The following is a 22,771-nucleotide window of genomic DNA, read 5'->3' on the forward strand; positions in this document are numbered from 1 at the left end:
CATCACAAAGGATCAGAACTGAACTGTTGATTTAATATGATTTCAGTGCAATTTAAATAAACGTAACTTTTTAACAACATACAGTGCTGCATAAATGCAATAGTTATTACATTTATATTAAAGCTCTAGTTGTTTCATTTTTTAACACGTCTTTTATTAATAATCTGAAGATTGTGTATAGATTTTGTGCATGTGGCCTGAAAGATTTTCAACTGATGCATAAAAACTGATCTAAAAAAGCGGGCTCTAATAAAAGGCAGGATAAGGACACTCCACTGCAATGCAATTATTCATACCAATTATAGACACTAGATTTGCACCACAAATATGGCATGCACAGTGAGTATTATGAGGGGCTCGGCAAAGTGCCAGGAATGTCTATAATAAACTGGGTCATCTCCTGTAAGAATGTTGTTCTCACACTTGAGAGGTCAGGGGATAAGCAGGGTTTAACCCTGCGCTCGGCAGAACTGCTGATTCAATTTGCTCACAAGGATTGCTTTTCATTGTGAGTTGATAGTCTATTTTCTGCTGGAAGAAGCTTCTCTCAGCTTTTCAAACTACGGACAACAGAACTGGCAAATGTAGAGAATTCAGCAAACAGTTAATACTGCTGAGGATGAAGCTGAGCCTCGAATCAGCGAGCAGTGGATCTGAAGAGAGGAAATGAGAGTTGTATTCATAATAGTTGTTATAATGAAGTAAAAATATGAACTGAATTACTGGCTTGTCTTCAGCTATGGAAAGTATTGTCCTAAATATGAAGCTTTTCAATATTATCTTTTGATATTTTTTCCTATGCTAACTGATGCATAACCGTCAATGTTATGATATTTGTAGGACTGTGGTTTTTTTCTCGTTTCCTCAGTTCCTCTGATGATACTAAGCATGAGAAAGTTATTAACTGAATTGATGGAAGTGTAGTTATACGTTCAATGTAGAAATTCTACCCTTTATTTTCTCACAAAAGATACTGGCTTTTGTAAAAGCATTATGTAATTTTTGAGCAGCTTATAATGCAGGAGTCAAACTTACGTATAATCTTTGTCAAGGGGATGATCCTGTAACGGAATGTAGTTTGTGAGTCTCTAAGAAATTCATGAACAGGCATACGGCACGGTCAGTTATACAAAGGTAGTTAGTCTGGATCTAAATTTTGGACAAGCTGTCATGTTACTTACGTCTAGTTGAGTGTAAGCGGTGAGACTTACCCTGTTACGGCGGTGCAGCGAGAGCAGTGTAAGTAAATGCTCTTCCTTTGCCCTCTGAGACAGCGTAAAGCAGCTCACGTTCACTGTGCACGTGTGTGCAGGCAGACAGCTCTCGCGGTTCACTTAATATGCAGTGACCTGCTACCCTCTTAGCAACTTCTCTGTGAATCAGAGCCCTTAAATGTCAAGAATCTTTCTTTTGGGGCACTGGTAAAATTTCAAGTCCAGTAACCTGATAGGTTCCGTCTTTCATTGCTGCAAAGCCTGACCAGCTGTATTACAGTCATTACTTATGCTGCCAAAACGTACCTTTGTGAAGACAGCGCTTTCAGGGCTCAATTCCTACCTGCTTGGCTGTGTTCAGTAGGTTACTCAGTGCTGATCTTGGTGGAAAAAAATGGCAAAAATGAGGTACAGACTCCAAAGTAGAAAAGTTCAAGTGGGATGAGAAGTACTAATTGGAGAACGCGCTGAGTTTGCTAGGGTGGATTGAGCCAGGCATCTCAGTAAGGCTGCTCTCCTCAACCCTGAGGGGGACTTGATTTTTCATACCATCTTCTATTTACATGCACTTGTTTTTCCCCTCAGTTTTGTTCCTGCTTTCTGGACTCTTTCATGTGGTGTGTGTTGCGGGTTTTCTGTTTTTTCTTTCATACCAGTTGACTGAAAAAACTCGTTCTCCATTTCCTTCTCTGACCTGCGATCGGTATCGGTGTGATTCATGTGCTGCTGCACAAGCTCTTCAGGAACGAGTGAAAGGGTAAAGTACCTGGTGTGGCAGTAACTGCAACCGCAACAAAAAAGCAAAAGTACATAATGCCATCTGAAACACTAGGGATTATTTTTGACAAGGAGGTAAAACAAAAACTTTAGGTTCTTTTTTTTCCCCCTCTCCATTTCCACTGGCTGTAAAAGACTTCTTTGGGAATGTAGCTACAGGAGAATTCCCGTAACTTTAAGACATCTACTTTGATCTAAGCTGTTGAGACTGACTCTACAGCCCTGGTCTTGTGGAAAAATTATATAGCAGTTGTGAGGTGAAAACCATTGAATAGTGATTTATCTAATACAAATTTTATTAAAACGTTTGTAGTAGATCATCAGAATTCGCATACATCCACCTAAAATGGAAAAGATATGACACTGCTTTTTTAAGTAAATTTTTGAAGGCCAGGTGGTTTTGCGAAGCACTGCTTTCTCCACTTAAAATCCTTGTAATTAGTAAGTAAAAGCTGAGCAGCCTCTGCACCCTTCCTGCAGTACCATCCCTTTGGTAACTCCATCTATACTCAGTTGTTGTGTGTCTTTTGTCTAACGTGGCACCCCTTTGCATATCGCAAATATAAAGCTTTTCTATTAGCGAGTATTCTTGCCCTGTACTCTTTCAGTAGAAGAAGCATTTTTTTAAGATAACTGGCAAATCATGTGGCAAGCAGAAATCTGATCTTACTCCAGCATCAGCTGTACTTTCTTTGGGTTTTGTTCTAATTTGGCTGTTGCAACTAGGTGAGAGAAGACAATGCTAACCGGGGTTACTCCCTCACATTTGCAGTAATGTTAGGCAGATTGCCTTTTGCTTTCCCATTTCACCTCTCCACTGGGGAGGGGGAATTTCCATGGCATGTTCCAGGGGGTTTCTTTAAGCTGTGCATATTAAATATGAAGAAATTTTCTATTTTATTTTCCTGGTAAGTGCAGATCGCAGTAAGCTGTGTGAGTGGTGGATTGTTGGAGCAGTGTTGTCACTGTGAACTCTCCAGAACCAACAGCAAGTGTTACTTACTTATTTATGTTTGAACAATGCTCAGTATACTTGAGAAGGTGAAGTTGCCCTGAGCGTTCAGGAAAGCAGGATATGCCAGGGTGACTTGTTTCTCCGTGTAGTTTGAGTGTTGCTATCACGCTCCTTTCCGCCTTCCCTTTCCTCAGCGCTTGGCTGCTGCTCCCCGACTGCAGAGCAAGAGCTCTTCCCATCACTTTCAGAAGTCACAATCTATTTTGCCAACAGCTATAAAAGGAGATATTGCTGCAGCGATTCAGGAGATAACTATACTTTTGTTCTTTGAAAATGACTTGTAGGGAGGAGCTCAGGTCAGGCGAACAGGGAAAAGCAGCATCTGCTAAGGGTGAATGGGCATCAGGGATTTAGCTTTGCTCGGCAGGGTGCTATTGAGGTGAAGTCCACTTACTGTGCTCTGCTGCTCATCCTAGAGCAGCCTTGAAATGTGCCAACTGGATTCCTTTTAGATTAAAATAGACTGCAGCGTGCCGTCTGGGAGTGCATCTCGTGTGCTGTGGCTACTAATAGCTGCTCGGTGTGCCGGACGGGAGGAGAGCTGCTCCCAGGCAGCGTGCCCGGTGTGCCCGCGGGCTCTCCGTACCACCTGCCTCGCTCTGCAGGGGAGCTCCTGGGGTCCTGCGCTCCCTGCATAAGATGTCAGCTGATGGATGGGCAGGACGGAAACAGCTTCTCTGATTCTGTGCTTGAATGTATGAAACGATAGCCAAGAAAAAACAAATCTGAGTGCCTGGTAGCAGTTAATAATGGACCATATCTGAATAGAACTCGTACTTTTTTTTTACTGAACTGCTTGGGATTCTTTTAAGGGGACAAGGTTTTGATACCCCTGGTTTATATTCATATAGTAAGGAGACTCAAGTGCTTCTAACATTGTGAGAAATATTAGAATTTTTAATTTTTAAAAGAAGAAAGAAGAAAATTGCAAGGATTACCATATTCTGAAGATTAGTAAAAATTAAAATTGGTAACTGTACAAGATTGTCAAATGATTCTAGTTCTGCAAAATTTTTTTACTCCATTTAAAAGTTATTTCATTCTAACTTTTAACAGTTTTAAAATGAGCAAACCCAGATTTCAGATATTGAAGTCATGATTATGTCTTACAAAATTTAACTGTTGAAACAATGACAAATTTGGCACATGTGGCTACAACTTACTAGTGCAGACTTTATTGTTGCATTTATGTACTCCTAATAGCAGGAGAGACAACAAACGTGGGTTGGTATAAAGAAACTGTAGATTTTAGTTAAAATTCTGGGCTAAAAACTTTTGATGAAGCTTGTAAGTTCTACTAGCGAATGATACTGTATGCCCACAACAGTTCAAGAAGTGGGAGGGTGTCTAGGATTTGTTTCTCAGTGTTACTCCTTAGATCAGTAATCCGCTATCACGTATTTTGATAAATACACACAAAGAGTTAGGGAACTCGCAAATAAACAGTGGAACCAATTTAAACTCTGAAGCTTACCAAATAAACATTAAAAGTATTCCCTTTAGGAACTCAGAATCCTTTGAATTATGCATGTATTGTAGTTTGCAGTAAGATAAAAGAACTTTAGGTGGGGGAGGGTGAGAAACTTGACAAGCCTGAAGGAATAATTTGCATAAATTGGGTGGAGAGAGTAAACAGCACAAAGGGAAGAAAGTTATTTTCAGTAAGGCCTTCTAGAATGAGATAAAACAAATTAAAAAAATCAGGTGGAGTTGAAACAAAGCTAAAGTGCTTTAAACTTGCGTTAGCACTGCCGTTGCCTTTAAAGCAAATCCCAGGGAACTCTGTACTGCCCTGGATAAAAAAAAACAAACTTAAAAAAAAAATTCTTAAGGGAGAGTTAAAAGAGAAGAGAAACCATGGAGAGAGAATAACATGTGTGTCTTACTGTATGCAAGACCTCTGGAAATTAAATGAACAGCATAAGCAGAATTTTTTAAAATCTAACAGTATTTTTTTTATCTTACAGTTACAGGACCGCACACAATTTAGTGACCGAGACTTAGCTACCCTAAAGAAATACTGGGACAATGGCATGACCAGCCTGGGCTCAGTCTGCAGAGAGAAAATTGAAGCTGTGGCTGCAGAATTAAATGTTGACTGTGAAATAGTGCGGGTAAGAAATCTAGAGTCTTCCCCTATCTTGTCGCAGAAGCAAAAATAGGATAGATGAAAGCCTTTAAAAATTTCATGAGGAAGCTTGAAATAGATGTCACGTATTACATAATGAATGACCATGTTGGGAAGTGCTCTCTTGCTCTTTCTGCAGTCTATAAATAGAAAAAAGCCCCCAGGTAAGAGTCTTATTGATCAGCAGCAGGAGTAGCACTACAAGCTGTTTGACATTCTCTTTAGACCAGAGTAAGATTTTAAGAGAGAGTGTTACATTTTTTAGGGATATCCTAGAAGACTGAAAAGCGCTATTTATATTGCTATTAAGAATCAAAAAAGCCTTTCTAAAGATACAGGGAAAATATTTCTCATTAATGCTTGTAGGAAACAATCATTGTAAACATATGAAAGAGAATGCTCAAAAATAGGAAAAAAATATTTTACAAGACTGTCTTGAAGCCAGGTTGAGATGTGATAGAGGGCAAAGGGTACTGCAAAGAATTCTGGATCGCTTCAATTTGATAGTCCGTACAGGTGTCGTTGAGGAAGGATTGCTTTAGAAGGTACAGGTTTGGTGTAGATAACCTGATTCCTGAGAACCACTCCACATCATCTCTTCCAGAAGTTGAGAAGTTTGGTACAGCGTCAGTTGTTGCCGCTGTATTCCCAGTTACCAGACATACATCATCACTCTCAAACTGTGGGTGTCTGATTCGCTCAGAGTGTTTCCATTCTTCAGAAAATAGTTCAACTGTCTTTGCAGTCAGTACAAAAACATGATTAGAGTCTTCCTTTCCCTCATAACGGACCTGACGATTGTGACTAGTCCTTTCAGCCTTTGTCCTCTTTTTCCACCTCTTTCTTTCAATTCTGACATCGCTACAAAGGTGGAACTAGGAGCCGTTATTTGAAACTCTTCCTTTGTGGAGATCTCTCTTGGATCGGTATATCAAAATGGGACCAAAGTTGCTTTCAGTATTGAACACTAATCTGGTTATCTACTTGCTTGTTTTCCTGAGCACATGTGAATTACAAAAAAATGAAGTTGTAGTTTTGGAGGCTGAAAAGAATGACTCTTTTCTCTGTAGTGAACAAAGCTTCTCCGTATTTTCCAAGCTCTTCAGTTTGCTTTCTGAAAGGTGAAGCTGTTTCCATTGACAGCATCTCAAAGTGGACTCCTGGATATGAAATACCTTATTCACAGGACAGTAAGACTGACACTCATGCTTCGCCTCCCTTCCTTTGTTCCCTTAAGAACATCCTTACTGGCGCAGACAGGATGGCAGTATGGAGTTCTGTACGTGTCTTCCAATAGCATCTGCTTGAAATGCTTTTGTTTCAGGGCAGATGTACCAGGCTCCAGATCAACTCCAGAAGACTCTCTGGCATAACCTATATTAGAACATACACACATGAATGAACAAGAAGATTTCTTTTCTTCATAGTAACTGGTGGTGTTACCAGTATCTGTCCTACCTCTGCCTCTGGTTCCTTTATATGGCAGACTTGAGAATTGTAGCAAGAATTAGGTGGAGGCTGGTCTTGCACCATGCTGCATGATTTTTTTTGTGGTTTGCAAGGGCTGAGTTAATGCTACAGGATGTGTGTGATCTTCAGTGGTTCCTGTTGTCCTTTCTCTAAGGCACATTGTGTGTGTCCCAGCTGTAGGACAGGTATTTTCCATCACGTGCTCTAGAGGATCCGTCCTAAATTTGTTCTGGGATCTATATAGGCACATCGTATTGTGCCTCTCTCCTTACCTGCCAGCCTGCATTTTCTTCAGTAGGAAACGCTGATGTCTGGAGGTCAGTGTGCAGCATGGTCTCTTTCTCCTAAGGAGTCAGGACGCAGCCATGATGCAGGTAGCTGTAAGGCATGAGTGAACCACGGCATCGCTACCCTATACTGCATGCTCAGCCGAGAAGAGTTGGCGTGAGGGACACTTCTGGAAAAAGCTCTCCACTTTCAATACTTGTACTTTGTTGCCTTTGTATTTCACTGTACCTTGAATTCTAGGTAGTGTGCAACTAGCAACTGTTTCTCCATTTGTGATGTAAAAAAAATAAATGTAGCATATGTAAAACAGTAATAAGTATATATATATAAAAATCCAAGTAAATATATATACATCAAATAATACACACAACAAATATATATAATATAGTATTTAAATAATATAATTTTATATAAATATATATAAACACATACAACTGTAAAATATTTATCTATACATATCATATCACTTGTTTTAATTAAATTAAATACATGTCCCCATTTTTCCTTTTTAATAGGTTTTTTTAATGGAAATTCATGATTTGTCCAGATAAATGTTGCTTTTCCAGAAGTACAAACGATTGATCCTTATGACATCATACTGGCTTGAAAGATCTCCAGTACAAAGAAAGTATCGAATCTGTTTTCCAGTACAAGGAAAGATAATGTTTGCCACTATGCGTAGTTCCACTGGATTTGATCTTTTATGGTTGAACAGGGCATTTTATTCCATAGTTTTTGTACTTCTGGTAGGAGAGTGGACTTGCAAAGTGACTGCTGGGTGTACCTTAACATCATGCACATTTGCACCGTCAAATGTCTTTCATATGTTCCCAAGACACCAAAAAAAAGTTATGTCATTTAAATATGTGAACTCTGGCCAATACTTCATTAAACTTACAATATTTCTTTTGCTTACATTATAATTAGTGCTGATTACATTTGTTTGGGGTTTTTTTTGTAGTTACTTACACATTTTTGTTTGTATTTCTCTTGACTAATTTTATTCATTCATACCAAAATAGCGTCTGAAATCAGAATAGCCTTCTTGGCAGGGAGACATTAGATATTTGAGAAGGACGTATGACAGCTATCAAAATCCTAATAAATATATGAGGAATATAAGAAAAATGCATGACAACTTTCTATTTTTTTATTAATAGAACATAGAGCTTTCATACATAAGAGGGCAAAAGCTACTCCTAAGCACCCACCAGGGGCTAAAGACACCTCCTCCTATTTCCCAGCAGCTCATCAGATAAAAGCTGGATTACTGAAGGTAGTGCCTCAGTCTGAGTTTAGCGGCAAAATCAAGCAGTTGCAGCAGAAAGGCCGCTCATTCTTCACAGCTGACTAACGGCTCTTCTTGTTGGGGGCTCTAGGCCTTGCCTGGATCCAGCTTATGACCGAGAGGGACATTGGAAAAACAACTCGGAATATTCCATCTTTAATTATTCAGTTAAGTGGAACTTCTGAAGGTTCCAGCTTAGAATCTTTCCAGCCCGTTGACATCCTAACCTCAATATCTGGAGAGCTGTAATCATGCTTTTTAAGTGGCTCCCTGCCAGTCCACTTACTTAAAAGCTGCCTGAGGGCAGACATAGGCTGGCTCCTTCTGCCTGGACTCCGGCCTTTCTCCCCTCCCTCTTGCTGGTCGTCTGTTCAGGTGAAGCTGGGGAAGTTGCTGCTGAGTTCATTGCTGGCTGCCGTAAGTAGGCTTAATGAGTCTGATCACATGCACTCCAGAGATGTTGTTAGACGTTTTTAAGGAGGTAATATTTTAGGGATATCATGAGAATTATTAAGCTGGTTTCCTACACAGAAATAAATACTAGTCTGCTCTTACACTCATCATTGTACTGCTCCAGAATATTCACTGTTAAATGTAGCATGCAGGATATGGAAGCTTATTACTTTTCTTTCCCATTTGAATTTGAGACACTATAAAAATATGCTCATCTTCTATGACATATTCAGTGTGCTGAATGAAAGATTTTCTGCTTTGGAAAGGTATGTAAAAAGACAAGTAAGAGCTAGCTTTCCCGAGTGCCCCAAATTTTTGCTGATTTTTTTTTTAGTAAAAAAGAAGCAGATTTGCTTTTAAATTTTATAGTTGTCAGCGCTATTTATTACCATCATAAGATTATGAGAGAATTTAATGAATGGCAATACACTGTTTGGAAGAAAGAGACATAGGTCTGGAAGGGGCCACTTGTGTGGGGTTTTTTCCCTTTTTTTTTCCCCAAACTGTATATAATGTACAAAAATACCTAGGTAGCTCTCTGTGTACCTGTTTTGCATTCTTCAAAGAGGAAAATCAGCAAGCTGGGAAAGCAAATATCGCCCAACAAAAATGATTTGCCAAAAATGCTGTTAAGCATGTCATCTTTTAGCTAGTTGAAGAGATTCGGTTTTAAAAAATATTTTTTTCCGAGGCTGGCAGAGCGTGAAACTGTCTTTAGTAGCTGGGACTGCTGTTAATATTTTTTAGTTTTTCTATATGATAATCAAGGTATTATAAGCAAAAATTTTTACTAAACTTTTTCATGCTATATATCAGAACTGTAGTTAAAGAAAGCGTGATGGGGAAGAGGAGCAATGCAGGTTTTTCTGAAGTAAGGCCAGAGTAATGTTTAGTGTATCGTTAAAGAAAAAAATCCTGTAATACTTTAATGTGTTTGGTAAATTCTGTTGGGACATAGACCTTACAGAAAGGATGTGCATTTTGCCATGCCCTGATCATATGTTTTCAAAAACAGGAACTGCCCGTGCTTTCTAGAGATATGTTTGATTTTTAGCAATCCAAAAATTCCAGCACTAAGGATGATTCAGAACCTAGTAACGACCATGCTGTGCGTACATCGTCATCACAGTAATCAAGCACACTGTATGGTGAGAGCCTACATGGCCCAACTCCACTATTACCCATCCTGGGCCAGCCTGTGGTCAGGTCCTGGAACAATGAGGATGGTCCCACTAGTGCTGTCAGCGCTGCTCCTATTTACTGTGTTTTAGATGGTGTGGAAGGGGGAGGAGAGCCAGGTCAAGAAGACTGGAAGTTAGCAGTTGGCAAAGAAATTGATTCCTGGCTCTGAGAAGGATTTTTGGACGCCAGTGGAGAACTGACTTGGGTGGAACGAAGTGTCTGGGAACAAGAGCTGTTGAGTAGAATTGAAATTGGATGAGAAGTCAAAAGCCTGAGTAATGCAAGGGAAGGGAGAGAGTTAAGAGGTGAAGAGTTGCAGACAATTCGTATTGCATCATGCTAAACTCTATTTTGAGTCTTTAATAATTTTTAGCATAGGCTTTATCAGAGAAAGCAAGTTAATTAACAGTTACATAGATCCACTTGGAGAATTTTGAATGTGGGTTGGTTTTTTTTTTTCTTTTTTGAAACTGTCGGTTTTATTGATGTAAAATGAACTTAAAGCTTCCATACCCATCTGATCTTGAACGTGTTTCCAAGTTCCTTGGTCCTGGACCTGTTTCATCTCCCACCACTGTTTACAGTATGCTTTTATATACCTTACTGCAAGCAATGTTTCTTAAAGACTTGTCTTCCAACCAAAGAGGACTGAAGGATAATATTGCTCTGAACGTAATTCTGCCAAGTTACGTTCTGTCATCAAAGTGGAGTGATGTAGAGCTCCCACCTTGGACAATTTCTTCTGTGCTGTAGGAAATCCTAGACAGGTGGGCCGTTTGGGTCATTGGATGCTATAGTCCCCTTGTGGAAGTTGCAGAGTGGGAGAACCTGGATCAAAGATCTTACGTTACATTTGTTGAATAATTTAGGTGGGGAGAGGCCTTACAAGGTCACCTAGTCCTACTCTTTATTCAGAGCAGGATTGACTTCAGAGTTAGATCAGGTTTCTCAGGGGTTGTCCAGTAAAATGTTGAGTACCTCCAAGCTTGGAGATGTCAAAACTCCTATGGACAAACTGTTCCAGTTCCTCACTGTAAAGCATTTTTTTGTTCTTAATTCCAGTCAGAGCTTCCCTTGCTGCGACTTGTGACTGTTGCTTCTTTTCCTTTTGCTGTGCACCTTCCTTCCTTTTTCCCTTGTATTGGAGGACTGAGCCTGGACACAGTATTCCAGGAAGCAGCCTCCTGAGGGTCAAATATGGGGGGAATAATCACCTCCCTTGAATTGCTGGCTACACTCTTGTTCCTATCGTATAGATGTGCTAATTTCACTTGGTTGTGGGCCTGTTGCTGTTGTTATAGTTTCTGATAGCATTCATGTTTATTTCTCTTACAAGACTTGGATTGGGAATCGAAGACGGAAATATCGTTTAATGGGGATTGAGGTCCCACCCCCTAGAGGAGGTCCTGCTGATTTCTCTGATCAATCTGAATTTGTTTCTAAATCAGCACTTAATCCAGGAGAGGAAACTGCTACTGAAGTGGGGGATGATAATGATAGGAATGATGAAGTATCAATCTGCTTATCTGAAGGAAGCTCACAAGGTATTTGAAAATGCAGTTACTACTGTGCATATATTTTAATTTTGTGCAGTGTGCATGCTTTGGATTCTCTGTTGTACACGTTCAAAAATGTCTGAAAGAGAGTCTAACAGTCGCAAGTTATCTACCTTGGCCATACTGAAGGTACTGTTCGGTCTCTTTCTTCTACCTCTCTCTGTATGAATTTTGTTGGTTTTGTTATCACAAAGCTTGCAGAAACCTTTTGTTATAAGACCTCTGTTTCTGCCAGATTCACCAGAAGTTAAATGACAAGTTCACAATTTGCTGGTGCAACTGGGAGATAGACAGACAGTACGAGTGTCTTAAGTCTCGCTTCCCTAGGAAGCCAGGTTTTACAAAATGCTCTCTGGTAACCGGCCAGTTCTACACAGCCAGCTTGAATTGAACAGCATTCCTGTTTGCCCGAATCACACCAACAATTCCCGTCCAAGCAAGCACTAATGCGTGCGAACCTGCTCACTTTGAGCTGACCAGAGCTATGTACTTGCAGTTTTCCTGGTATTAAACTCACGCTGATGAGATATGTTCAGAAGATATATTAGCTCAGACTTGGTCTTGAACTAAAAGAGCTTCACAGTATGTCAAAGCATAGCAGAACTTCGGCCATTAAGCTGTCTGCAGTGTGTATATGGTCTCTGACAAGCAAATACAAACCAACAGAAAAGATCAAAGTCAGTAGCAGGGGGCTACTCGGAGAGCCTTAGAACGGCACATGTGGGGTGCCTGTGTGTTCTCAGTAAATTGCACGATCTTGAGTGATAAGTGTCTGTCTGTGAGCGAGCGGCTGTGTGGTGCTTAGGTGCCGACTGGGGTTAAACCACGACAGTGTCTTAAACTTAATTCCCTTTTACTCCACCTCCCAGAACCGCATGACCACACTGAATTGATCCCTCCCTTTCCCTCTTGCACTTTAGTACTCTGGGCCTAGGGCAGATGAACTGCTGCTCGGCACAGTCACTAGCTTCACAAGCTCAACTAATTGCTCCCAGTGCTTCTGATTAGAAGAGATCAATAAAGCCTTTGCTCTCTAAACTAAAAGAAGGTCTGATCTCGCGCATGCTATTGCAGCTTAACGTGTCAGACCTGATCTTGTCATTTTGTCTGAACAATTTAAAGGAAAGAACTAGGAAAATGGAGAACTGCTGGGAATGAATTTGTGATAGCTTTGTCATATTCTACTGTAAAGAGAATAGAATAAGATGATAAAGAAATGGGTCAAGTGATTGAAAGCCAAGTGAGATGCAGAATCTAAGAGTCCTTGATTTGCCTGCGGTGTGGAAGGAGCTGATTTAGTCAGATCTGCTTGAAAGGAAATGGTGACAGGGGAAGAGTCTGAATTCTCTGTAGCTTAAAGTGAGGAATAACACGACGTTTATTGAACAAGGCTTTCATAAAACAGGATAAGGCTGTAAGTCTATGGGTAGATTATTAGAGTCAAAACTTAAGGAAGAGCAAGAAAACTATAGGATTTCCCCAGCATCCAGGAATCCCACTTTCATTCCTTTATTCTACCACAAGAATTATTTCTGTTCATTTCTCCAGTTCAAAGGAGTAGGTTTCACTGCTGCAGCTCAGCTTAGTGTGAACTTCCTGGAAAATATTTCCACCGATAATCACGTGTACTATTCAGTCACAGATATGTGATTGTTTTAATGTTTGAGAAGTATAACTTTTGGTCCCAATTTATTAAAAAAACCAACAAACAAAACAAAAAACCACTCTCAAAGACAGGAGAAAGATATTTTTAGTCACCTAATTAGAATGAAAGTGTTGATGGCACTTGCTTTTAAAATGTAGTGTGTAAATATTAAAAAAAAAAAAAAGCTGTACTCTGATGCAAAATTAAGCATTAAAGTTCTCATAATGCCTTACCTTTTTTAAACGTATGTTAATTGAATCTATACTTTGTGTAAATGAACACAGCTCTGTGGAGGCCATTATAGCTGTGCCAGTTTATATTAGCTGAGGATGAATATTTAAAGAGTTGAAAGTGCTGTAGGGAGTTGCTTCGTTCGACTATTGAATCCAAGTGGCGACTGTCAGGGTTACCGAGTGGCTGGTGCTTGAGACTGCTTCAGAGTCCCTGAGGTACATCTTCAATGACCTTCATTGCTCTGAGTCGAACGATGGGGTCGTGTACTGCTCCCTGCTTTATGGTTCGCCCATTTGGACCCATTTGCTTTTGCTGCTAGCAGAAATTTTCCTCTGAAGTTGTGGCCAGCGGCAGATTAAATTTATTTGAAACAACTTCAAATAGAATTTGCTCAATTTAGAGATATTTTACTGGTAGAAAAGTTACTTAAAACAATAATTGTCTCTGTATTGTCTGGCCTAGGTATTATCCTCTCTTTGCAACTGTCGGTAATCTCCAGTTAAATCCTGTTACCCCTGTGTTTGTGTGGAAGTGATACACCCCTGCATCATTATCTGCCCTCTCCTTCAGTATCCCACATGAACATCTGCTGCCCGTGCGCTCACCATGCCCCCTTTCCTCTTTAGGTGCGATAGCTGGACTGTGTGACCCTTTTACTGCAAGCTCTGCCCTCAGCAGAACTGTGCAATTTTACTAGCTCTCGGGAGCAGTGTATTTCCAATTAATAGCCTAGCTGTTAATGACATCATTTGCATTTTTTATCATAGCTTTCTTGCCTCTGTGTTTTGGTTTATTTTCTGATTTGCTGTTTCTGTCAATGATTTTCTTCTTAATAGTATATTAAATGTGGAGAATTAAAGTAAATCTGAGAAACATACTTAATCATAGGGATGGCTATGCTTATCTTCCTTGTTTTTTCACGTTGGCCATAGTCAGGGCTGATAGAAACATCTAGCGCTTGTGGCTGAAACTTAAGGATACGATTTGCTCCGTTTTCAAGTGTGTACTTTGCTTATACATAGGGGAGCAGCTTAGATTCACTAGGAATAAACATTTGTCATACAAGAATGAAATAATCTGCTTGATCAGTGTTTGGTTCAAAACTAGTCAGTGCCTGCAAGGAGGAGGTGGGATTCTGGTATGTACCCTATAATTTCAGGGCATGCAGGATTTTTCATATATTAATTTATTTTAATAAATAAAGAAAAAGTTCTGGGCACCTCTGATGTGAAACTCTTCATCACCTTTGAATATTCCAACCTGAACCTAAAAATAGGAAGGTTTTGGTACGTTGCAAGAGAGTAACCAGTAGTTTTCCTGTTGTTTCAAGTAGCAATTGGCATGAATTTGCCCTGAAATACTTGTGATATGATGTCTTATTAAAAAAGACGTACAGTATTTTTTATGAATAGACACTGATAACATGACTTTGCTTTTGTATCTAGCAGATGTGACATATTTAGTGGTAAAGACTATTAATGATCCTTCAGCATAAAATTTGAATGAAATCTGAAAAACTAATTTATTTCTGCAGAAGAGGCGAATGAAGCTCTTCAAAATGAAGAAATTGGTCACAAAGATGATGACCAGAATCCAGTGTCTGCTGATAATGTGGTATGTATACCTTTCCTTTTCCACTGATGTGACCTCCTTAATTGCTAATGTTGAGGTGGTTGTCCAACGCTAGTGTTTTTCACTAGGTGAAAACTTCAGTCGAGCGTGCTAAGAGTCCTTCCTAGTTGGTTGAGCACTAAAAGAAACTGTACGAAACGTACTAAAACATAGAGCTACGCACATTCAGTAGAAATTGAATTATACGGCTTTTTCTGTATTATAACAATCCGGTGTTCTTTTTCTGGAGTGCAAAGCACAACGCTTGGGTAGTGCTCTATAAGTACCTAGTATAGTAAAACAGTAAGAATAAAAACCCCAGAGTAATAATTGAAAATGGTTTTCTGTAGCTTTAAGAAAGTCAGATCTCTCTAGTGCTTCCCCTCCCTAGCTAACCTTGAATATGTGAGATCAGACTGGGGTGGGTATGTGCTCTTCATTCCCACACCCCTGACAGGGTATTATTTAGATGTTTCTTGTTTTCTCACTTGCATTCACATTGAGTCAAACACAGTTGTTCTTGCTGTTTTTAATTGACTGCAGTGAGACAAGGAAGGACAGACAGAGGGAGGAGTCATGGCAAATAATGCAATACATCCCCTTTGTTTAGCCTGCCTTCTCTCAAATTAGAAGAAAGGAGAGGAGGAAGAGGAGAGAAGACCCCAAGTGGTAGGGTAATTTTTATCTTAAGTTATCTGCAGAATGAACAGGTGATGGTTCCAGTCCCCAGTTGCACTCTTATTGCAGTCAGAGATTAAACGACAATAGCTCAGAACATGGCGAGAACACTTGTGTTACATTAATCACACAGAACCCGAAGTGGGAAAGCGAACAGGAGATTCCCTTCCCTCTACAGACATATAGAGGAGAGAACATTTTCTTTCTTTTGTTAATACATGATCATCTTTTGCGTAAACTGAAATCCCACGGCTGTATTTTCTGTGGTTGCCTGAATAGAAACAGCTGCCTTTTTCCTTTCTGTTTACCTTAATGGCCTGCTGTGACCTTAGATATAATCACTCTGAGTTTCAGGCTGATGCGTTTACCATGGAGATGCAGAACGTAAAATGACAAAGGTAAAAGGTTTGCAAAGATGACGCCCGAGAGACTCCGTTCTCCAGTCTACCTGAACCCCCCAGCACTATGTGATTTGATATAACGAGAGGGGGGAAAAAGACTAGTTTTTTCATACTCTGTTCTGAAAACACTGTCACAAAATTTTTAAAGTATATGCAGTTAAAATTGGACTAACATACATTGGACTTGCATAAGAGATACGGTTTTCTTATCTGAATTCTAATCTGCTCTTTCCCCTACTATCTTAAAATGTATCATTATAAGATAGTGTGAATGTTTTGCATTTATTTAGAGACTCTTTCCTCAAGCTGCATTTAAAAACAAAAATATTTGAATCACAGTGTTACTCAGGGTATGATATAGCAGCAGACCCTTGTGACATTAAGCCTTTGCAATGTTATCACTTCAGCTGGGTTGTCAGACGCTGAAGCACAGAAAACGTGGTTTACCCTCCCTACCTTCAACACATACTTGTGAGCTCGGTGGGTGCTACTAGTGAGAGACTGTTAACCTCTCTCGAAGGATTTCTCCTTGGTGGTTAGAAGGAAATTTCTGACGACTGGTCTGCAGGGAGAGAGAAGACACACACATATGCTGCAGAGAAGGAACCTCCTCTGATATAACACCTCAAGAACTAACCGTTAAAGTGTATTGTGTCAGTGTGGGCCCTTGCCTACATTGTATTGAACGGTATACTAAAACACATAGTAAAATTGCTTTAACTTATTATATACAGTCTCATAAATGTTTACAACTGTCAAAACAATGAAAAATAGTAAAAAACGCCCAAACCCCTCTTCTTACAGCGCCACCGTTTGCCTCTCAAAAATACGGTGAAATTTATAGTTTCATCTGGGCAGTCATCCTTCTGAGTTCCTGTTGAAAAATGCCATTCTTATCACTACCTAATTCAAATTCTTTCTATCTGTTTGAGATCTAGCTTAGCTATGGATAAAAATAAAAATCTCATAGGTGCACTAAAAATGTGTACATTTTGTGTTTTGTCCTGTTGAAATAACCTTTTAATGTAATTCTCTTACATAAGAAGGTTTTCTGTTGGGAAGAAAAACAGAGCATGCAAGTGGCAAATAATGTAAAAGTGAATCTTTTAAAACTTGAGATATGATTGGAATGTATTTCTAAGTTCTAAACAGCAGTTCTAAGCTTGGCCTTTAACATTGTACTTTAGGTATCTTTAGAAACCCAATACAGAAAGCTCCCAAGAATTTTTGTGAATTAATTGAAAATGTCCATGTGTATGTATTTGGAACTGTCCTTTGTATCAACATTCTCTACTGTTTAGGGCATTTGACTTGCACTATGGCCAAAGAAGGCCAATGGAGACCTCTTCTTCTTTTTTTTAGGCAAGAAGTAGGTCAGTTAGGACTTGCCTGTCACTTATCATAATGTCTGTTTCGCTCCAGAGGAATAAACTTTCACAACCTTCTTCGCCCTGCAGGAGGTCTTCAACGAAAGGCTTACAGAATAAAACACAGGCTTTTGCAGGCTGTAATGAGATATAGTATGCAACTTAATGCCAAAAGCATGGTGACATATAGCTCCTTCTCTGTAAACAGCCTGAGTCACGGTGGCAGCAGCTCTGAGTACGGACAGTTTCAGTTTGGATTCTTCCTGGATCTTGTGGCTGAGGTGCATGATTGCCATCTAATGGGGGCTCCACAATTCAGAATTTCTCATGAGCAAGCGAAAGGTCCTGTTACCTTCATCCTTTCATGGCAGTTTGAGATACAGATTGTTGTTTGCTTGTCTGATCTGTGCATCTGAACGTTTGGAATGAACCATTTATTTCTGTTTCAGAAAATAGAAATTATAGATGATGAAGAAAGTGATATGATAAGTAATTCTGAAGTGGATCAAATGAGTTCTCTTTTGGATTATAAGGTGAGTAATTAGACTATGAAATGTTAAGCAGGATAGTCCTTCTCAGAACGTTCAGACGGGCGTAACTGGAAGGAATTCAGCGAAGGCACGTGGGAGCCTGGGACTCCTGCTCTCATCGTGGTACTGCGCATCATCCCCTCAGTCACGTCTCCTCATCCCGTTTACAGCCAGGTTACCCGTATTTCAACCCAGAGGCAGGCAGGAAAAATCCCATTTCTACAGAGCAGTTACGTTACTCTAGCTGTAGCCATCTGTAGCTCCCACCACGTGTCCCAAAACAAAGCAATTTATTTAGCCTCTAAGCCAAAACTTCCTTTTTGTGCGAGAATTGTTCTTTGGAGTGTTACGGCACGCTTTTACATGCAGCGTGACGCTGCCAGCTCTGGAAAGGGACGTAACAGCTGGAATCCTCTAATAAAATGGGGGGATCTGAGAAGAAGTCATTCTCACAATGTAGTGCAGAACATGTCTCGAAGCAGTAGTCGTGGGAGGGAGGAAAAGCAGTTGGATACCTGACAGCCGCTGTCTTCTGCCAGATGGTGAAGGTTATGCGTGTGTTACTGCTCTCGTAAGAGTTGCCGCAGTTCTGTGTTGTATATTGAGCATGTTTTTACGTATGTGGCTGATTTTTTTACTTAGAAAACAGGTATGTTCTACTAATGATAATCAATTACCAAAATAATAAATAGAACATCTTTCAGAACAAAAATTACTCCTTCAAGCAGTGTTTTCCTGGTAAGGGCAGTGGAGAATGAATATGGAGAGAGAATGACCTTTTCTTAATGTCACCTGTCACCATAGTGAAAGGCTTGTTGTGACAGCATGCCCTACAGAACCTTGTTTGTTGGTTTGTTGTTTGACATTGGTGATTAGTCCTTGTGCCTATGTGTTTTCTGCATAAATCTGAATTCCTCCTTTGGCTGGGCAAAATCCATTGCTAAATAAGCAACTTCTAAGTTTCCATCTGAAAGAAATGCATTCAGCCAATTTTCTTATGAAAGCCTCAGAATCGCAGCCCAGGTATTTCTCTCCCGTTCTCAGAGCTGTTATAACCTGACACAGTATGGTGAGCAATGTTTTGACTGAAGAAATGTGAATTTTCTGGGGAAGAAAAACGCAAAACAACAACCATTTTTAAAGGCTTCTTACAAACCTTCCAGTTCATCGCGTAGTTCCACCTTTTCGTATCAAGTAAAGTTGAATTACAGCCAGTCTAGCAAATGTAAGCATGAATATCAGAGCATAGTTCTACGTTATTAAAAAAAAAATTAATCATTAAAACAAAATGCCAGCTTATAAGTTCACTATTGAAATTTGCTTATGCAATTGTTTGCTGCCACCACAACCAGCCATCGAGGAACATTCCGTGTGCAGAACTGCCAACCTAATTAATCATATGGTTGCATAAGCAAGGGGGGGGGGGGGGAGTTTCTTGCCATGAATTATCTGTGAACCTAAATGCTTACTGTCTGTGTGTACTGTGCATTGCTAACAATTTCTGTGTGCGTATTTTTTTCATTATTATCTTATGGAAGGTGTACGTTTGATGCTAGTGCGCAGACACCTTTTGCAAAAATGCACGATGACTTTGATCTTGAAAAGCGAACTGTTTATTTAGGTTACATGATCTCTGCAAAGGTAAATAACCAGAGAAAATTAATTTTAGCTCTACACCTATCAACAGATTTAGTGTTTTGATCATGCATACCAGTCAGTTGGTAAGTTTGAAGGAGAGGAGATATTTGGAATAAGCTGAAGTACTTATCAAATCTGAATTTTTAATTAAGAAATTTGTTATTTTTATATTAAGTGATTTGCAAGTATAGTAACATGTATTTGTGCAAAGGTTGGAAAAATGCCTTTTTAGCCACAGCATGCGCATTATTGATATTTCTCCGTTTTGTAAATACATTCCTATTTATTCTGTAACCCGAGAGATCTTGGGGAGGTTGGTGAGCTGACACTCCATGATAGATGTCAAACTCAGCTGCACTAGAGGATGCTATATTCTAATTTGTGGTAGCTTTGAGGAATTTTCAAGTTGTTCTCCCTGGTCTTTGTGTCAAGTCTCCTGCTGTAATAATGGAATTCAGTTGCTGTCTCTTCTCACAGTCAGCCTGCCTCTTCAAGATCAGTTCTAGGAAGAGACCTGGGCTTTGGGGTTTTTTTTTATTTTAAAATGGAATTAGCGGACATCCTTATAAAAGAAAAAGCAGTGCTTCTTTAAAAGGTTCATGTAAACTTTGGCCCAAGTCATTAATGCTTCAGCGCTAGTCAGTAATTCTGAAATGCCGTGTCTGCACGTAACATGGTTGGCTATCACACGTCTCTTGTGGAGGACAAGGAGAAATGAAATGGCGTACGCGTTTGCCGGTTCAGTGTGACACTACTGCTCGTTCACCAGAAACTTCTATTTGAATCCAAAGTCTACGTGCATCGCTCTATAATTCTATAATTTAGAAGTTTTGGCTGTACTTAATACTGGTTTTGGCAGGAACCGTAATAAACACATTTTCACACATTTTCACTAAAAACATTTAGTTTTAACACAAGTATGTTTAGGCGTCATTAAAAAGATGCAGTACTATTTATTATTTCCAGAACTTTATGTAATTTCCCCCCCCCCCAGAATGAAGAAGTCAGATTCATTGAGAATGAGTTGGAGAATCACAAACAGAAGTATTTTGAACTACAGACATTTACTCGGAGTTTGATACTTGCTATTAAATCAGATGATAAAGAACAGCAGCAGGTAAGTCTTGAAGTAGGTTTTAACAACGGAAGGTGTTTGTCATTGTGTGTTCTGCCACTCCCTTGGTTTGATTCCGTAGTGCCCAGAGGCTCAAATTATGATGAAGGCAGTGTTGTGCTGAACATCTTACAGACAAAGAAAAGCTGAACTTTAAACAAAAAGAAAGATCTTGCAGTCTACACAAGCAATGACACAGACGAAGAAGTGTGACTTTTACAAAGGGAGAACCAGTGCACCCGGGTACACTGAGGGACTGGGATTTGTCTGTTGTGAGATCCAAGGTGTGAGATCTGGGAAAAAAAGCCAGGCTTCTTCAGTTTTACTGCACCACATTTAATACATAGCACTTCTTTTAATGCTTGGTTGGATCGTGTCTTGAATGAGTAATGTTCTGTGCTTTACTTAGGAAGAGATTTTGGTGCTTTTATTTTTTTTCCTTTTGCCTTTACAATCTGCAGTTTTTCAGGTGTAAAAACAGAAACTGTAACTTGCAAGAAAGAAACTTAGAACACTTTTACATCCAAAATAAATTTGTTTTCCATAATTTTTTCATAAAACCATGTGAACTGAATATAAAGAGAAGTAAACTTGAAATCTTTGAGATAAACCAATAAATCACCGTAACAGTTATGATCTTGTATGCAGCATCTAGTTCTGTCACCTGCATGATCACAGTACAGCATGGTGATGTATGTTCTAAAGCTTTTGCATGTTAAAAATAGATTAATAAAATAAATGAATATAAATAATACGGTTTTGTCCAGTTTGGAAAAAAAAACTGTTTTGACCTGTTTCCACAATAACTGAAATAACTTCCAGGATTGTTGTTATAAGGTATGTCATCTTACAGCAATGGTTTTTCTTTCAATATCTAGCAATAGTGACTTTTTTTTTTTAACGCATCCAATATCAACACTGACCGAAAAGCTCGACAACGTTTTTTCACTACATGTTTAACAGACATTTAATGCTGACATAAAACACATACCTAATATTGTATTGTGATATCTTCTGCTCACAGGCACTGCTCTCAGACTTACCTCCTGAACTAGAAGAAATGGATTTCAATCATGCATCCCCAGAGCCTGATGATACCTCATTCAGCTTGTCGTCTTTATCAGAGAAAAATGCCTCAGACAGTTTGTGATTTATTTTTTTTTAATTGACAAAAAAGAAACCCCGCGTAACGTGTAGGTTTCAAGAGAACAGCATTTTGCTATCCAGTGTTCTTCAGTCCAAAAAAGAAAGCCCAAGGTGAAGTAGACCTTCCTGAAGGATGACTGTAGTGTCATGGCTACAGTTTGCAGTGTCAAGAAATTTCAAATGTTGGTTTTGATAAATGAAAGAACTGTGTGAGGAAAGGTTTCACTTTTAGCAGTTTGGCCTTGATTAGGATAACTTCTGACTTTCCAGAATAACTCTTGCTCTGTAGCAAAGTCTTTCTGAGCAGGGATCCAAGAATGGAAAACACATGTCCTGTTGTACAGACAGCTAATTCTTCAGAGTTGCTTGCTCACCAGTCCTGTTTATTATTTTTTTCCCCATTTTTACTCAGGTAGGTGGACTAAAAATTGGGGATCCAAATAGAATAACGGGCTTTTTATGAGTTGTGCTTGAACCCTTTTGAAAATCTGAAATTAAACTAAAGTGTTTTTCATTATGTGACTTCAGATTGTTGAATCTTCCATTTTCTGACCAAAATGGCTGAAAAAACTTCGAAAGGCTAACTGAAAAATTTGAATTATCGTCAATAAATTATTAATGTAAAGAAGCAGTCATAAGTGTTGTAACAGATTAGATGGATATGGGAAACCTGATAGCTGCAGAACGTGACTTTCTGATACTCTCACAGTAGCAATGGGATTAGATGTTTACACTACTATTTAGGGTTTTATGAATGTAGTTACAGATTTATTTGTCGTAGTTACAGTTTTTATTTGTCAAAGTCTGAATGCTAAAGTTCTGTTCATTGTTTTAAGTATGGGTTATATATTTTTCCACAAACTTTGCTCTGTTTTATCAAGACACGGTCATAAATCCACAGCTGTCATTGCGTCCTGAAAGGTATTCGAGTGTTTGGAATTGAGTTTTGCAGATCTTGTAAATGTGACCTGTTCTGGAAGTAGCCCTGGCCAACGCATTTTTTGGCAACTGCCAGGTGCCATCTCTAAACTGTGAG

The 22,771-nt window shown here is 39.3% G+C and overlaps 1 protein-coding gene across 2 annotated transcripts in view; it reads left to right on the forward strand.

The window, feature by feature from the left end:
- Positions 1-22,360, forward strand: part of HDX (highly divergent homeobox) — a 40,128-nt gene extending 17,768 nt beyond the window's left edge. The window contains exons 4-9 of one of the 2 annotated variants that reach the window (XM_009326633.1): positions 4,974-5,120; positions 11,152-11,359; positions 14,785-14,864; positions 17,757-17,840; positions 20,470-20,592; positions 21,614-22,360. In XM_009326633.1, coding sequence (XP_009324908.1) covers positions 4,974-5,120; positions 11,152-11,359; positions 14,785-14,864; positions 17,757-17,840; positions 20,470-20,592; positions 21,614-21,739 — 768 coding nt within the window. In that variant the 3' untranslated portion in view covers positions 21,740-22,360. The remainder of the gene's footprint in view (positions 1-4,973; positions 5,121-11,151; positions 11,360-14,784; positions 14,865-17,756; positions 17,841-20,469; positions 20,593-21,613) is intronic. The other variant, XM_009326634.1, reaches the window with a different exon arrangement.
- Positions 22,361-22,771: the final 411 nt, after the last annotated feature.

Source organism: Pygoscelis adeliae, unplaced genomic scaffold (assembly GCF_000699105.1).
Source record: "Pygoscelis adeliae isolate BGI_AS28 unplaced genomic scaffold, ASM69910v1 Scaffold216, whole genome shotgun sequence".
In the NCBI taxonomy this organism is placed as follows: domain Eukaryota; kingdom Metazoa; phylum Chordata; class Aves; order Sphenisciformes; family Spheniscidae; genus Pygoscelis; species Pygoscelis adeliae.